General features: G+C 42.2%; 1 protein-coding gene across 1 annotated transcript; it reads right to left on the bottom strand.

Annotated features, from left to right (window-relative positions):
- Positions 1 to 352: 352 nt before the first annotated feature.
- On the bottom strand, positions 353 to 6670 carry TRIM35 (tripartite motif containing 35). Its single transcript, XM_063441982.1, has 6 exons — positions 6245 to 6670; positions 4470 to 4565; positions 3775 to 4005; positions 3583 to 3605; positions 2280 to 2401; positions 353 to 980 (listed from the first exon to the last, which is right to left on the bottom strand). The coding sequence occupies exons 1-6, from the start codon at positions 6638 to 6640 to the stop codon at positions 415 to 417; spliced, it is 1434 nt and encodes a 477-aa protein (XP_063298052.1). The 5' UTR covers positions 6641 to 6670; the 3' UTR covers positions 353 to 414.
- Positions 6671 to 19118: the final 12448 nt, after the last annotated feature.

Genomic DNA, 19118 nt, shown 5'->3' with positions numbered 1-19118 from the left:
GAATGGGGAACCTATCCTAGAACAGCACGCTTACAATAGCAGCATACCCCAACTGGTGAAAATGAATAATAAAAAGACAACTTGCAACATCATCTTCCATAGAGTGGTTCCATAAGCCAGAACCATCAACCAGTTATTAAAGCAGGCATTACAGGATATTGGTGGAGCTGTGGGGATGTTGTGACATGTCCTGTTATCACAGTTAATTATATTTTCTTCTCTTACATTAAAAAGCATTCACTTGTAACAAGATGGTAATCAACTTATTTTATTATAAAGCATTATAGTTAAATATAGCATTTTAAGATAAACAGTACAATATATAAAAACAAAAAATACAAAAACTCCCCGTTTTTGGACGAGGAAACTTGATTGGAATCCTGGTGTGTAATTCCAGGATAAAACATATTTTGTTCACAATTTTGGAAGAATTTGCAAGCATAGATCCATGGAACAAATCTCCAAAAATCCAGCAGGATTGTGACTCTCCAGTGTGCCAATGTTGAAGTAAGGAAAGACCTTCGATGAGAAGTAGTCATAAAATGTGTATAGATGAATTTCATTTTCTGCATCATAGAAAGACAACTCTCCTTCATCACAGTCAAGTTCAACTCTGACAATTTCCAATGGGGTAATTAGCTGAAGTTCAATCTTACTAGCATCAGATACACGACACACACCATCACAACCTTCCTCTTTATAGATAAAAAAGTATTTGTTCTCTGACTCTTGTTTAAAGAGTTGAAGGTGACCATCAGTACTTGAAACCACACCGACACGCCAGCTTTGTACATTGTCAATGGACACTTTCCAGGTATGTGACCCACAGCAAAAGCCTCTTGACCCAAGAATACCAGGGACGGATTCTAATCTACCCGGGGTTTCAAATGGAATAGAGCCTCCAGTTTTTGACACCTTGGTCAGATCTTCTGAGACACCAAGCCAGGGCGAAGCTGTATTTATATCAAAAGTGAAAGGAACTGGGGAGGGGGAGAAAAAGAAAAAAGGGTATGATAACACCTGTACATATATCATGATTCTGCCAAAAAGGTTGTAACAATTTGTTCGGATTGGCCAATCAGCAGAAATAACCATAAATATTAGATCACTTGCTAGCCACAGGTAAGGGCACCTGTGTAGGGTCTAGTGTTTAACAGGTGGACAGTGTTAGCACACGGTTTAGTAGACTTACCAGGGATGTGTGTACCACGAGGCAAAAAAAGGCATTTGCCTTGGGCGGCAATTTCCAGGGGGGCGGCAAAAAAAATGCCGCGCCCCCCCCCCCCCCCCCCCCCAAATGCCCAGGCAAATACCTTGTTTGCATCGTTTTATGGGAGCCCAAGAGGTGGCCGGCTGGCCCACTTTGGGCTCTGCCGGCCGGACAGGCGGCGAGGGAGCACTTTCCCCTGAGCTCCCTCGCGCGACCCGCAATAATGCCAGGAGCCGGAATATGACATCATATTCCGGTTCCCGGCATCACTTTGCGGCGCACGAGGGAGCTGAGCAGGGAGCTCAGGGGGAAAGTGCTCCCTCGCCACCCGCCTGCCAGGTGAGAAATCCACCCAGCTATCCCAAACGTAGGGAGGCTGGGTGGATTTAAAAAAAAAAAAATCGAATAATTGCGAGTGTGGTGAAATGTGTGTGTCAGTGAATGTGAGGGAGTGAATGTGCGTCAATCAGCGTGAGTCAGTCAGCGTATGTCTGTCATTGTTTGTCAGTGTGTATGAGAGTGTGCGTCTGTCAGTCAGAGTGCAGCCTTGACCGGAAGGGATGGGGAAAACTTAACTTAGGGGAGTGGTGCCTGAGCACCGTCCTGCCTAGGGCAGCACAAAACCTAAATACACCACTGCTTACCACCAGTGGGAGCACACGTGATGTTTTACACCTTTATACCAATTTGGGGACATTGACACAAACGTGGTTTTGGCCAGTTGTCACCTTTTCATGATCGAACTGAGCAGTCCCATTGCATACTGCCAGTTTATATTAACTCCTTAAGAATCAGCCTGATCCCCATGTACCCTTTGCCAGCATGGAATATCCAGCCCATTTTGCATTCGTTACTCAATACAGCCCATTCCATCATCAATACATGATATTTGAGGCATATTAAGTCATTGGTCTTTAAGGGGTTAGTATTTTCTAGACTAGATCAACCTGTCCAGCTGTTTGTATTTTTTAGTATAAATTAAATTGTCCAATGTAATCTGGCACAACAGGATAGTTTTTTAAAACAACCAATATAGGATTTATTGGATGTGCTAAATTGTTTCACTCACCGACTTCAATATTGCTCAGCATCTCTCGACAGGCGCGATATTGTACGTAGCCGCGGTGGTGGGATATGTCAATCAAGGTATCTTTAGCAATAGGTTTCAACTTCCCTGCAATACATGCAATCCTTAAAAAATAAAATAAAGAACAGTTTAAACCTCGTTAGATGGCTCACAAGTGTAATTGCTTAAAGGGACACTATGGTCACCAAAACAACTTTAGCTTAATGAAGCAGTTTGGGTGTATAGACCGTGACAGAAATACTGCGGCCACAGCTGTGACCGGAGACATCACTCCAGGGAGCACGCCGAGATTGTGGTGCTGCGCCAGCCTTCCAGAACAACCGCCGCGGCTGCATTGAAGGGGCCCATCGAGTGGCCCATGCTCTTGGGGCCACACTATGGCAATGAATTACCTGGGGCCCGATCAGCGCTGGGGTGCTTTAAGAGGGCCGGGTAGGAAAGGGAGTCGGAGTGGGAGCTCTGACTCCCATTAGCCAAAGGCAGCCACCCTCCTGCACTTAAAGGTAGGAAACAGGAGGGTGACTAAAAATGTTTTAACAGTTTGTGTGTCATTCTGTGTATCTGTTTGCATATGTGTCAGTGTGTCCCAGTTTATAACTGCATGCATGTTAGTCTGTATCTGAATGTTTGTCATTAAGTGTCTGTGTTATATTATACAAATAAAGGGGTGGGGGCCCAGGGCAATTTTTGCACCGGGGCCCTGTAGTTTCTAGTTACTCCTCTGTGTATAGATCATGACCATGCAGTCTCACTGCTCAGTTCTCTGCCATTTAAGAGTTAAGTCATTTGTTTCTGTTTATGCAGCTCTAGCCACATCTCCCCTGGCTGTGACTGACTGCATGAGGAAAAAAAAAAAAAAAAAAAAAAATAGATGTTAACCTGCTTTAGAAGTTTATCGCCTGCTCTGTAAATTGAACTTTAAAATCACGCAGGGTCAAGCCATTAACAGAGCAGGAGATAAATTCAAAATTAAACAGAAATTGCAATAAAAGGAAGTGTATAAATTAAATACCTTTACAGGAAGGTTGTGTAAGCCACATGCAGAGAGGCATGACTACAGCGAAAAAAAATTAAAAAAATTATATATATATATATATATATATATATATATAAATAAATAAATAATTGAATTGACTCCTAAATGGAAGAGCATGGAGCAGAGAGACCACTTGGGTATTATCTATACACCAAAACTACTTCATTAAGTTAGAGTTGTTTTAATGCCTATAGTGTCCCAAAAAAAAAAAAAAAAAAAAAGGGAAGAAACATATAGGGAAATACATACCTTCTTTTTTGACTGCATGATTTCTGGAAAAAAATTAAGAGATAAAGCAGAGTAGTTTATTGTAGTTTGAAGAAAACCCAAGTCACATCTGTTCTAAGAGTCTTCCATGTAGTAGCATAATAAAATAAACAGCAGAACATCTAGAGATTAGAGGAAATAAGGTCCCCAGTGAGTCACTTTATGAAATCGTACCTTTAGGATGACATGGTCATCAGCATTTAACTCTTTGTCAAGTTCTTTTAATTGCTCATTTAAATTGGCAACGGCATCGATGAGGTGTTTAACTTCACCGTCTATCAGGTTAGTCTTCTGTTCCAGCTCTACCTTAAGGTCAGAGAGATTGTTCTTCTCCTGCTCATGTAGAAGGCTGTGCAGCTTTTGGAAGTCATTCTTTATGAATGTTGCAATCATGAGGAATTGTTTCTACAATCAGAAAAGGTTAGCTGAAAAGTGGGCGGACAGATACAAGTCCACAGCTTGTGTCAGATGGTTGAAGCACAAGATATGCACGGGTTCATAAACTGTGCAGGCCTCACAGCAGATCCAATTTGGGGGTCATATCCAGCCCTCCCAGTTTTATTCATTGGTGTCCAACACAAGGAACTGTCCCTTGGAAGCATGGCACAAGCACATCATTAGGTGCACTCGTGAACGGGTACTAGGACCCTACAAAGAAGGGCTCAGCAGTGCTATCTGAAAGGTCCTGTAGGTTGGGGCTGGCTAGACTGGCCCCTCAGAACCCACACACCAGTCCCAATCATGTGAGGTTTGTCAGTGTATCAGGTGGTTCCTTTACATACCAACATGAGTTTTGGGTTGCAGTGCAGGCACATGGTAAAGTGGTTTTATAACTACGACTCACGCGAAGTAGAATTTGTACTCCTCACCTGGTTTTGACACATGATATCGTCATAGCGCTGTCTTTGTGAAGCATATTGTTCCTTTCTCCGCTCCAACGCTTGCTTCATGTTCATCCATTTTAACTGCAGTGGAAAAAAAAAAAAAAAAAAAAAGTTAGAATAAAAAAAAAAAAAGAAGATTATTCATACCCATCAATACATTAAAGGAACACTCCGACCACCATAACCACTACAGCTTGCTAGGAGTGCCCTGGCAGCCTCCACATTGTATGGAATCAAACCATTTTAGAATGGTTTGACTTAATTCACTCCCATCTCCACTACTGACAAAAGAACTGGCAGCTCTGCCCAAGCTAAGCTTTGCTTTGGAGGGCTTAGCTCATTGGCCAAGAAGGAACAGCTGACTGACAGTGAACTAGCCCTACACAGCAGGCTTTATGCAGGAGAACTAATGGAAGCTCATGCTTAGGAGCTCCTGGCTTTGGTCAGTAGGAGGGGCAAGCAGCGTCACTCCATAGACCCCAGGTAAGAACTCAAACTGTTCTAAAAACAGGCTCTCCTTAAAGATGGGGTGGGTACCATAGCCACTACAATGAGTCAAGAACCAACAGGACACTCTGGGCTCCTTGAATGGATCATACAGCATCTACAATAGTCAGTTAATTGTAAACATTTGACTTGTGGACCAAAGAATAGGATGGGCTTGTGCCAACCATTAATTGCCTACTACAATAGCATGGGGAATCATTGTTGGGCCTTCAGCCCCTGCTTTAAAAAAAGGTAAAGACGAAAGACTCACAGGCACTCTGAATTCAAGCCGCAGGCAGTTTTATTGTAAGAGAATGTGCGTTACATTCTGTTACAGTAAAACTGCCTGCGGCTTGAATTCGGAGTGCCTGTGAGTCTCTTCTTTACCTATTATTCTGGGATTGCTGGTCCTGCTCTGGAGCACCCGTGGCCGCTGGGAATGTGTGGTTCCCACCATTTACCCTGCTTTAAAAAAAAAAACAAAAACACAAATATGCAGACGGTTTTCCTAAACGTTATAGTGTTTGGCCACACTACTGTAACCCAGGTGTCGAGGGTTTTAAGCTGCACTAACAAAAGGAGCCCCGTTTGGCCAGCTGGGCCTCTTATTGTTGAAATAGCAGTTGTGGAATTCACGGAATGCCACAACCAGCATGACCATCTGCTTAGTCTTCCCATGAGCCAATATGTTCAGCTGACGCTAGTTACAGCCAAGTAGACAAGACCATGAGCACGTCCATCATTTTATAAAACACACCTTGAATGTTTAATGCAGAAAATAAAGCTACATTAAACCTAGTTTTTAAATAACATTTTCTTTGAATATTTTACAGAAATATAGTCCTATGAAATTATAGAGTGATAATTCTCCTTTATACGTATAAAATACAACTTCAACAGGGACTCATCCAAATGTGACTGTATAAAGCAAGACATTTCACACGGACATCGGGTGTTTAGGGAACGGATTGGGATGATGGCGTTAAAGAAAATGCCAAGCACCATAACCATTGCAGCTGGTCTTAGGGGAAGCTGGGTACTGGTGTAGGTATAGATTAGTTGGCAGCGAGTGTCAGATGACCACTCTCAGCCAGTGGATGAGTAGCCACGTTAAACATTAGACGTTAGACGTTGAGCATCTTGACTTAAAGGCAAAGTTAGTGTCAAACTGCTATTACAATATGACAGGTTACACAGGGACAGGACACTCCTGACACCATAACTACTACAGCAGTGAGAAAAAAACACACCCACGCATCACTGAAATTTCTCACCCGTTTTTCCTGTGCAATCTCCTCGGCTGGGTAAACATCGTGATCCTGATGGCTAATACTGTTGCACACAGAGCAGATGCTCTCTTTGTCAGTCATACAGAAGTACTGTAGCCTCTCTCCATGTAGTTTGCATACGTCAGGCAGAGTCTTGTCCTGATCCTTTAAGACTAGGGCTACCATCTTATTGATGGTGTGGTTCTTAGTAAGGGAATCACTGGGGGAGATGGATCTACATGCAGGACATGCCAAATCACTCCTACTATCCCAGGACAGCTGTACACAATTCTTGCAGAAGGTGTGTCCGCAGGAGAGGGTCACTGCATTTTTGAAATATTCTAGACAGACAGGGCAACTAAGCTCTGCTTTAAACGTGTACAAATAGTCATCACAAGCCATGCTATACTACTGGTAGGGAGTTCTACACAGTCCTACTATGTGCAGTCACTGCTTCACCTGCTGGGGAGCAATTATAGCTACAGCATGTGCAGACTAATGGCAAATCACAGCCAATTAGCAGCTAAGAATGATTTGGCCCTTTAAAGCATTTAAAGGGACATTACAATATATTTATAGATCCACTAAGTATTTTATTAACCAAACTGGGGAATCGTTGGTTATTCACCAACTAATATCATGAACCCCATTAGAGACTTACAAACAAAAGGCCAAGCGCTAGCCGACCTGGACACAAGGTGAGAGTGTGTTTCTGACTATTTTGATGTTGAAATTCCTTTGTGAATCCTCCGTAAAACATATTTTCCTGGATGCATATCAGGTTTATTTAATGTCTGAATTTTAGGCACAATTCAAATGGAGAATGTCTCTTTGTTGGCTACGTTAGCCTTATTGCCATTCAGATTTTAATTCCCTACAGCTTGGAGCTGGGGGAATATACCCTGGAATGACGTCCTCTCACTCATAGCGTCTGTCCCCCCTCAGTATGTAGAATTCATATGCTGCTAGAGGAAAATTAAAATCATTTAATGAAACATAGATCCCTTGATGAGTTAGTTAGCTGCTTTCCAGCACTTTTCATGCGCTGCCCACCTGCACAACGTTGCCATTACTAGGATTAGGGTTGCCAGACATGTTAGTACATAACTTGCTGCCCTGCTACATGTGTAATCCATACTCTGCAGGAATATATCATTCAGGAATCCAACAAGAAAAGCTTTAATGAAATTAATTCCCTCCTGCAAGCTATAGAATACAGGGCAGCACTTTTCTTGAACTGCCAATCAGAAGGACTAATCAATATGTATCTGGGCAAACAAGGTGAATCTAGAAATACAAATAATATATATATATATATATATATATATATATATATGAAAAGTCAGATCATTTTTCCTGTGTATCTGATACTATAGAAATGTATCAGTAGATGTATCAATGGCAAAAACAATAACCTCAGATGTGGGAGTGAAATGCCACTCAAATAGGACTTATAGCACTATCAGAAAGTGTTACCCTGCAGTATGTAGCATTCATATACTGCAAGAATCAACAACTAATTAATAAGGAATAACCCCAAAGGAACTGCCTTGGTTAGTTAAAGAGTTCTCTCTGCAATATATGATGAATATTGCAGAACTCAGGGCAGAACTTTTCATGTACTGACCATCAGCCTGAAGTTAAAATATATATATCTAATAAAATATGGATTTGGGAGGTCTAGCTGCGGAGTCTGTCAGAGCTACAGATATAGTTAATACTTCCAGAAGGTCACTCATTGTTTGAGATTGGAAATTCAGCCCTGGAGATGACGTAGAAGCTGTAACTATACAGGCAAGAGCAGTTGATCTGAAAAATGATCCCATTCATCTATAGTCACAGCTCAACTATTTTCGCCTGCATTTTGCAATATTGAACATTCTGGAGTTTTTTTAAGAAACCCTTTTTGAGGGTCACGGCCAGTGCGGTCTTCCTGTTAGTGAATAATATCCACCCATTGTACAGCGCTACGGAATTTGCTGGCGCTATACAAATAATAAAATCATAATAATAATAATAATATGTGTCTGGCCCCGCTAATGGGTGGGATACATCCCCAGTAATGATAGAATGTCACACGGTGGCGCGTGATAGCCGGATGTCACAAACTACATGATAACGAGAATACTACAGCTGCTGTGAAACCTCTGTACCCATCATACATCTTGCAGATTTATATACAAAAAATGGACATAGTTTTTAGCAAGCATCTAAAATCCAGCTTCAGTAAAGGAAGTGGACATTGTATAAAGCTTGCAAATGGCACCATCTAGTGGATAGTTAAGAGTATGCATCTCTTGTACGTATGACAGTCTTATTCAATATCAGTATTATTATTATTTATAAAGCTTTGTACTAAGTTACAAATTGTAGCAATTGAAATCTATATAGCTACATTTTGTCTGAAATAATCAAGTTGTGACTATAGATGAGTAGAATTTTTTTTACATTTTTTATTAAATATTGTCATTCGGATTTTAATTTCCTACAATTTCAGGTTTAGTGAATAACTCTGACAATCTCTCTCAGGGAAGGGGAGTCCTTAAGAAAACATAATATGGCTCAACATGAAATGAAGACGCTATAACCCTTCACAGACAGGCAAGATAAGAGGGATGTGACATAAATCAGGAAGATGCTATGACACCAGTTTTATTAATATATATTTTAAAAACCTGCGTGGGTGGTACCTAACAATAAAAATAGTTTAGAAGCAATATATAGCAAATGAATGTCGTATAAATGAACAAAATGTATTTTTTTTGTATAGCTCATGTCTCTAAAGTCTTAATGATCAGTTCTATGCCATTTAGGAGTGAAATCACATTTGTTTCTGTTTCTACAGCCCCAGCCATACCTCCCCTGGCTGTGACTGACACAGTAAGCATGAAAACATGGTTCATTTTAATTCAGATGTTAACTTGCTTTAGACGTTTTTATCTCCTGTTCTGAAAATTGAGCACTAGAGGGTTATGTGAAAAAGCATAGAAAGAGTATAAAAGCAAGTGGAGAACACCAGAAATTACCTAGGTAACCATGAGTACCAAAATGAGACGCTATCACCTATATATTTGTCAGCCAGGTCCCACCGCTATTTCAGCAGAGAGTGGGAGAGCAACAAAGTGAAAATACACAGAGGCACTTGACTCGCGTTTTGCTCAAGTAATGAGCTAGTCAAGAGTTCACATTCTCTGCCGTCTTCTCCCTGACACCACATGGACATAAGAGTTTTCAACGGACGCTGTATCGGGGTGCGCTTGGAGATGGTTAGTGCCGGAGGTTCTGGGTAACTGATAACAATACAGTTCTAATTCACATTGTTCATTCGTTCATAGTCCATTCATATGTCGTCATCTAATCTCATTCTGATTGCGTTGGACCTGCCACTGAATTACCTGTTACCTTGGCAGGGCTCAGTGTGATTTAAACAGCACGATTACTCTGTAAGTCTGTTCCTTCAGCTGACTTTATTTTTTTATTTTGAGCATTGACCAGTCCATGTTACGTTGACTTTGGAGTACCAGGTTTTCTCACAGCGTGGGGGTACAGCTGTTCACCCGTTAAACTGGCACTGCCTTGTGGTTTTTTTTCTTTCAGTCTTCCTTACCTTACTCCGCTTTTGTCTTAATGAATAAAGAGTTAATAAAGAGATATCACTCTCGCTTGTGTTTATTAATATTTGTCTTTTCTTTCTGGCACCAGATCTCAATATGCAGGCCGCATTATTTAATTTGTCCATGATGACTGCAGTTTGCCCTTCTGTGGGAATCTTTTGACTGATGGCTTGTGGGTAAATCAGCTCAGAAACTGAAATGGACCTTTGCCTAAACTAAGCCCATTGCCAAGATTGACCAAGATCACGCTCACCATGAGGAAAAAGAATCCCTTCTTTATTTTATGTAGAACTAACAAACTAACCAGCATTTAAAGAAACAAAGAAACGGAAATAAAGAGTTAATGCTTTTCATGCATTTCGTGCCCAACGACACTTCATCAGATATTTTCTATCTAGCTAAAGAAATAGATCCTGAGTGCAGACACCCCCTAAACAAGATGGATAATCCCCAAATGCTTGTTACCCTTTAATCCATTTAATGTAAGTAGTTCTAAATAATGTTTATATATTGCATGGTAATGGAGTCCAGTGTTCTAACCGTACTTTCTGCATTCATAGAATATTTTGTTCACCCTACTTGCAATGTCTGTGTTCTTTATGATATGATTGGGTGTTTGTTTTTTAAAGATTTATATTAGTGGTGATTTTTGGAGCTGGAAAATCATTTTCAGTTTGCCAAAACCTATTCTGTTTAATATGCATTTTGTAAATGAACCAATTTTTGCAAAAATTGAATAAAAATTTTATAATAAACCTTACATCCTCTTTATTTATAGAGATAATCATCTGGCAAAGTGTTCACATACGGCCCGACTCCCAACGCTGGAAGATATGAATGCGGAGCAATCCTAAAGGTGGCGTGTCAGAGACACCACATCCGTTACAGGTGATGCCCTTAAAATTGGCTATTGCCTGCGCCAGATTACCCATTAGGTGACCAAGTTGGCCACCTAGGGCATGGATTAAATCCTTGCTTGGGTGTGAAACTCAAGGTCTCAGCAGGCCCTCCTCAAGTCATCAGGTGTTCAAAAGTCTTAACTTTGCTGATGGAGTATTGTGGTCTTTGCTAATTTTAACAACAACCTGGAACCATGAGGGCCCTCTTAAAGTGGTCTGTTCTGTACGTGATATTGGTACAGATGATGGAGGGTCCTCACCGGATCACCAGGGATCCAGTTCATCCTCCACTGGTCCACCATGGAAGCTAAGCAAGGGGGAAGGTACAACATACATGCACAATACATTCAGCCAGACTCAGACTCCCCTACACACACATTTCAGCCGTCATACACAAAACAGTCAGCACACACAGACACACTTATTACCATATACAGTCCTCAGCCTCCTCCACACACAAAAATGTTGTTCTTTACAGCACCACTGCTGAGAAATGCATGTTCTGTTTGTGCCTCCATTTACATTTTTCTTTTGATTGTGAGCTTGCTTGGGCAGCAGGGCAGGCGTTCCCTATAGGCAAATTAGGCAGCCGCCTAGGCACTGCTTAAGGGGGGGCATCGGCCCTGGCTTTATGATAGTTTGTGCCACGGCCCGACCCCCATCAAGTTAGATTATTGTGAGCATGCAGCCGGCCATGTTACCGGGCGCTTGGAAGCACTTACATTGTTGCTGACTAGCGCCCAGTAGAACACAGGTCCGGCGGCATACACAACAGCCCACTCAGCCAGACCCCCTCCCAGACATCCATTGCGGTGGCGATGGCCGTAGCGCAAGGGCTCTTCAATTCTTCGCTCCCGCCCCTTCCCCTGTATGTGGGGAGAAGTGGGCGGGAGTATAACGGGAAATGTGCTGTGAAAGGATGTGATGGGCAGCCAGGCGCAGGCAACGGACAGCAATAAAGGTAAGGTGTTTTAGAGAATATGTGTTAGTCTACTTCAGTCAGTATGTTTGTGTTTGGCAGTCTGTATTGGTCAGTGTGTGTGTATATGTCATGTGTGTAATGTCTGTCTGTGTGGGTCATTATGTGTGTCTGTATGGGTCAGTGTGTGTGTATGTCATGTGTGTAGCATAGCCAGCTTCTGGGGGAAGGCAAGTATTGTGCCCACTTACCTGTGAACACTGACAAACACATACAGACACACACACACTAACATACAGATACATACACAGAATCACAAACTGACACATAGATACAGACGCAGACACTCAGTTACAGACAGACACACAGATCCATAGTGACACAGGTATATACATTGGCACACAGATTCACACAGACACACTGTTCCTGTCTGCCTTCTCCTGTGCCTCCTGCTCGGCTCCATATGTTATCAGGGAGGCAATGCCATTATTAAAAGGAAGACACATGCCCATAGGGTGGCACTAAGTCCATGGGCTACCCGATGGGCCCACTCAGCGTGCGGTGGTACTGCAAAATTCTTAGGGATGCAAAATTTAAAACAAAAAAATTATAAATTGTATTTTTTTTCTATTGAAATATTGCGCCCCTAACAATTTTGCTCTCAGGGTAACCGCCCCTGTGTCGCCACCCATTCTACGCCACTGATCACGCATTATTCATTCCCAAACTACACAAAAAGAAACTCATATTCATCGAATCCGCATGCATTTCCATAGTACATGCATCACATTGCACACAAATAATTATACATGCACATCGTAGCAGCACCTTGACCTCAATAAAGAAGGATGAAGAGTTTCTGATGGGGTCAGTATTTTATTATTTGCATAGAAGTGTGCAGGAATGCTCTGAACACCACCAACGTCAATATCTTGAGCACCGTGAAAACTATAAAATGACATGGAATACAAAATACATTTGCTCACAGAGTTTCACTGAAAACGTTGTAAACGGAGTTCTAAAATGGAGTTCAGTTACCTGCATACACACAGCGAAATGACATCAAATCACCTTAATGAGATACAACTCATATGTACCGAGTTCCAAACTACAGTGCTTCATATACAAACATTGAATAATATACAACATATCTTTAAATTAACGGCATGAACGCAATTAATCCTTATAACATATACTTTTACAGCGTACCTCGCTGCGCATGCCAAGGGGTGCAATTTGAGACTTGGAAAATATTAACATCGACCGCCTTTTCACAAGGTACTGCCAGGGCCGGATTAACATAGGGGCTGATGGAGCTGCAGCTCCAGGCCCAGGCCCATGGAATAGGCCCATTTAAAAAAAAAAAAAAAAAAAACATTTTTTTTTTACACACTACTCTTAGGTTTGCCACCTGACTGGTATTTTACTGGCACAGCCGGTATTTGAAGCTGCCTGGCCGTGCCGGTATTGCAGTAATACCGGCAATACAAATGCAGGTATTTTTCTCAGAATAAATGGAGATTACTCTGCAATACCAGCACCAGCCAGTAGGGGTCACTGTGTGTGGAGAGAGGCAGGGATATGAAGTTACTACTCACTGATCTCTACTACTCACTGATCCGTGGGGGAGCAGCAACACAGCACAGAGTCCAGACAGCAGCTCTACAGCTCAGGTAAGTGAGAGAGGGGGGAAAGGCAGCAGGGACACATGGGGACACTGAGACACTAGGGGACACATGGGGACACTAGGGGACATATGGGGACACTGAGACACTAGGGGACACAGACACTAGGGGACACATGGGGACACAGACACTAGGGGACACATGGGGACACAGACACTGGGAGACTTGGGAACACTGAGACACTTGGGGACACTGGAAAACATGGGGACACTGAGACACATGGAGACACTGAGACACATGGAGACACTGAGACACATGGAGACACTGGGACACATGGGGATGCTGAGACACATGGGGATGCTGTGAGACATAGGGACATTGGGAGACACTGAGACATTGGGACACGGAGACATTATGTCCTCATGTCTCCCAGTGTCCCCATGTCCCCCAGACAGTGTCCCTAGTGTCCCCAAGTCTCCCAGTGTCTGTGTCCCATGTCTCTCAGTGTGCCTAGTGTCCCCATGTGTCCCAGTGTCCCTATATGACCCAGTGTCTCCATGCCTATGTCCACAACTGTCCCCATGTCTCCCAGTGTCCCCAAGTGTTGGTCTCCCAGCCAGTGTCCCCCATTGTCCCCTAGTCCCCCAGTGTCTGTATTCCCATGTCTCTGTGTCCCTAGTGTCTTAGTGTCCCCAAATGTTTCAGTGTCCCCATGCCTCCCAGTGTCTGTGTTCCTAGTGTCTCAGTGTGCCTAGTGTCCCCATGTCTCCCAGTGTCCCTATATGTCCCAGTGTCCCCATGTCTATGTCCACAACTGTCCCCATGTCTCCCAGTGTCCCCAAGTGTATGTCTCCCAGCCAGTGTCCCCTAGTCTCCCAGTGTCTGTGTTCCCATGTCTCTGTGTCCCTAGTGTCTTAGTGTCCTAAAATGTTTCAGTCCCCATGTCTCCCAGTGTCTATGTCCCTAGTGTCTCAGTGTCCCCATTTCTCCCAGTTTCCCTAAATGTCTCAGTGTCCCCATGTCTCAGTGTCCCCATGTCTCACTGTGTTCCCAGTATCCTAGTGACATGGGGACACACTGAGACATTAGGACACTGGGAGAAATGGGGACACTGAGACACTGAGAGAGTAGGGGACTGGGCGACATGGGGACACTGACACTGTGATACATAGGGACACTGAGACACTGGGTGACTTGCGAGACTGAGACACTGGGAGACAGGGAGACAGTGGGAGCAATCCATCTATACAGCAGAATCAAACTGTGAGTAGTTTGTTGGTGATTTTACAGAATTTTCTCTGATGTCACTCCTTGTGATTTACATCATGTGATGTCACGCATAACTAATTAATTATACAAATGATTAAGGCTGGTATTTTTTTCCAAAAAAGGTGGCAACCTTAACTACTCTTCACATACTCTTGCTTAAATGAACACTATAGGGTCAGGAACACAATCATGTATTTCTGACCCTATTATGTTAAAACCACCACCCTGGCCCCTTCTTGCCTCCCTAAATATAGCAAAATATTACTTGTATTCAAGTCTGCAGCTGCTGGCTTTGCCTCTGAACTGACTGTCTGCTGACATCATCAGAAGTGGTGGTCTGAGCAAATTACAATACTTCCCCATAAGATTGGCTGAGACTGTCAACTAGGCAGATCAGGGGCAGAGCCAGCACAAGTCCAACATAGCCCTGGCCAATCAGCATCTCCTCATAAAGATACATTGAATCAATGCATCTCTATGAGGAAAGTTCAGTGTCTGCATGCAGAGGGTGGAGACACTGAATGGCAGTGCTGCACACTAGGCAGTACTGCCCCAGGAAGCACCTCTAGCAGCCATCTAAGGAGCAGCCAGTGGAGTTATTTTCTCTGAAAAGACAGTGTTTACTGCAAAAAGCCTGAATGGAATGATTCTACTTACCAGAACAAATACAATAAGCTGTTGTTCTGGTGACTATAGTGTCCCTTTAAGTTTGGAAGCTTAAGAGGGATGTATGGGAACAAAACTTGTGTGGACTGGCTGACAATAAAATTAGTTTAGGTAATGCAGACGTTGGTCTCTCTAACACTGTGGCATGTCCCCTTTCTTCTATACTCACTACATACACCTTTTCTCTGTCTCAGACAATATACCAGGAACTTCTGCCTGCTAGTAAGAAGGTAAGGAGACAAGTGGACCAGCGAGTGCTAGGGTACAGTCCTTAGAAAGCATGGAGTGAGTGCATCATTAGACGCATTTATGTCAAGCTCAGAGTGCTGCCTGCATAGTATGCCCTTAGTTGGACAGCCTGCAGGATTGGCAGGCAGCCTGACATGCATTCATGCCAGGCTGACCTTCCAATTCTTTGGAAAAACATGCCCCTTTTTTGGGCATGTTCACCCCCTTTTGGCGGGTCTGGTAACATGATTCGCGCCAGTGGCACACCCTTTTACCCCGCCCATTGACTTCTTGCTTCACTGGACACTGCTGTTAGGGGTTATGGATTTACTTGAAAGATGAAAGCACAAGTTAGAGAGAGATTAGCATAGAGTATGTCTTTTCTTATAGCTGCATCCTATGAGTTTCCCTCCAGCACCATCTCCATCAGATACATGACGCTGGGGAGGTATGATTGTTTTAGTGTTTTTGGTCGATAAGATTCCGTAATTAGGCCCATCATAATTGTCAGCACCAGGCCCACTGTGCTCTTAATCCGGCCCTGGGTACTGCTAGCTTGCTTGGCATCTAAGCTGTGTCACAAACACAGCCGGATCTAGCGCAAGGAGGGACTACTTGTCTGTAGAAGTTCCAGGGCAACAACTGACGTCAGTGCGGAACAACGATTTAAATTTACTTACGGACACTTACACACAACACATATTATTCAGAAGCATTCACACAATCAACACACAGGTATTATATCGTATGTATGTGTATACTATGAATGGGAGTGCTTGATGATTGACAAAGCTTTACAGAGTATGAGAAGGAATAACATTTTTTTTTTTCATTTCTCAACTAAAGAAAAGTTTTGTAGTGAAATTAAAACCAAACTGAAACCTTTGACAAAACAACCAACTTAGATCAAATCTCCAACATATGTCTAGTCCGAGCATGAATATTTTGGCTTAAGTTTTACGATTTGGGTTTCAATTCACTACATTTTGTTGTTTATTGAACAAAATCAGATGCTGTATGTTGTTTGTTTAGATTACAGGGAGCGGGGAAGCTCTTGAAAAAGAAGGTGATTAAATAGAAGAAGGTTGGAATTAGAAGAAACTGATTCCCGAATGAAACGCGTGTGGAGCGTTAACGTCATTGCGCACATAGCGCGTTGACAACACCGGACTAAAGGAAGGAAAAAGATGGAACGCATGATGTAATTACGCATGGGATGCGATGATGTCAGGAAAGGCGGAACCAGGAAGAGTATCCGAGGGAACTTCAAACAGCTGAGTAGACTGAAGATCTGAAAACAGGAACACTGGAAACAGGAAGAGGGGTATATAAGGGCTGGGAAGGGGAGGGGGATTTGTATGCATTTTGTATTCTGCTGAAAGCACAGAACTGTTCCTGAGGATGTCCCTAAGTGGGTTGAAACGCGTAGGACGTGTTTGATGAATTTATGGTGACATGCTACACCTACTACTACTAACTTCTGTGTAAGTTATTACATCTACAGTTTGCACTTGTTTGTCTGCGTATTCACTCAATTACACTTTGTCCTTTTTTTCTCATTTATTGAGATAATAAATCTCAAGTCCTGGGAGAAAGTCTCATAATTTTTTCTGAAGGCTCTTTCTTTGATCCAGCATTGCGAGTGGCCAATTGGCGTATATAATAGATTACCATTCTGCCGCACAGTTTGCACTATGTTGTGTCATTTCTTCCCTGGCAGGGTAACCCCTACGTTTATATATCTTCTCTGGCTCTAACAGGTTTTACTGACGGAAGATTTCTCCAAGGTCATGAGAAAGTGTAGACCATGGAGACACGGGATTCTCGCACTCCACTGCTATGGATTGGTTTTTCTTCACACATTGGTTCTAAATTCAGACTTTACAAGGAGTCACAGGTCTTTATTTAAAAATAATAAAAGCAAAACAATAACACAAACAAGGTCAGCACTGGGCACATCTACATCCAGTAAGTTTAATACATTACTAAACATCTGAAGCACACACACACACACACACACACTGCATATATACCCTGATACATGCATACTTACACACTGACTCTTAAATATACATAAATACGCACATAATATCTCTTACACATCATTAGCCCTGATAGCTATTTACCCACATACTAACCCCTATATATAGATTCATACATACATACATACATACATACATACATACATACACACACACACTTACTCTCACATATATAAATACAATAAACCTCATACAAACACACACTAATTCTCATTCATACACAATAATCCTCATACATACACACTAACCTTCATACATGAATACATATTGTTATCATTATACATATATCCCCACACTAAACTTTATATATATATATATATATATATATAGTAACCCTAATACACACACACACTAACCCTCATACATGAATACATATCGTTATCATCATACATATATCCCCACACTAAACTTTATATATATATATATATATATATATATATATATATATATATATAGTAACCGTAATACACACACACACTAACCCTCATACATGAATACATATCGTTATCATCATACATATATCCCCACACTAAACTTTATATATATATATATATATATATATATATATATATATATATATAGTAACCGTAATACACACACACACTAACCCTCATACATGAATACATATCGTTATCATCATACATATATCCCCACACTAAACTTTATATATATATATATATATATATATATATATATAGTAACCGTAATACACACACACACACTAACCCTCATACATGAATACATATCGTTATCATCATACATATATCCCCACACTAAACTTTATATATATATATATATATATATATATATATATAGTAACCGTAATACACACACACACTAACCCTCATACATGAATACATATCGTTATCATCATACATATATCCCCACACTAAACTTTATATATATATACAGGGCCGCCATCAGGCTCTGGCAGTCCTGGGCCCCACTTTCCCTCTCTGCACACATAGATAGAGAATATCGCTATCTATGTGTGCAGCCGCGGGCTCCCTGTTACCGCAGAGGGGGCCCAGCACACAGCTTCTCCTCTTCTCTCTTCTAATAACTTAGTTATTTGAGGCAATGAGCTGAAAGTGAAAAAGATGTGTGCTGGGCCCCCCTCTGCGGTAACTGGGGGCCGGGGGCCCCTTCATGCCACCGGACCACCAAGGATGGAATCTCCCCCCTCCCTGGACACAGGTAAGAAGCAATTTAATATACAATTATAAAATCAATTTAAAAATGCCACTTTCCCCACCCCTCCCCCTCCACAGATTGCACATTTACACACGCACACTGCATCCACTACACTGACACACACTGCATCCACTACACTGACACACACACTGCATTCACTACACTGACACACACTCTGCATCCACTACACTGACACACACACTGCATTCACTACACTGACACACACTCTGCATTCACTACACTGACACACACACTGCATTCACTACACTGACACACACTCTGCATTCACTACACTGACACACACTCTGCATTCATTACACTGACACACACTGCATCCACTACACTGACACACACACTGCATTCACTACACTGACACACACACTGCATTCACTACACTGACACACACACTGCATTCACTACACTG

This window comes from Pelobates fuscus, chromosome 2 (assembly GCF_036172605.1).
Source record: "Pelobates fuscus isolate aPelFus1 chromosome 2, aPelFus1.pri, whole genome shotgun sequence".
NCBI lineage: Eukaryota > Metazoa > Chordata > Amphibia > Anura > Pelobatidae > Pelobates > Pelobates fuscus.
Note: the sequence above shows the minus strand (reverse complement) of the source record. Positions and strands in the feature narration are given on the sequence as shown.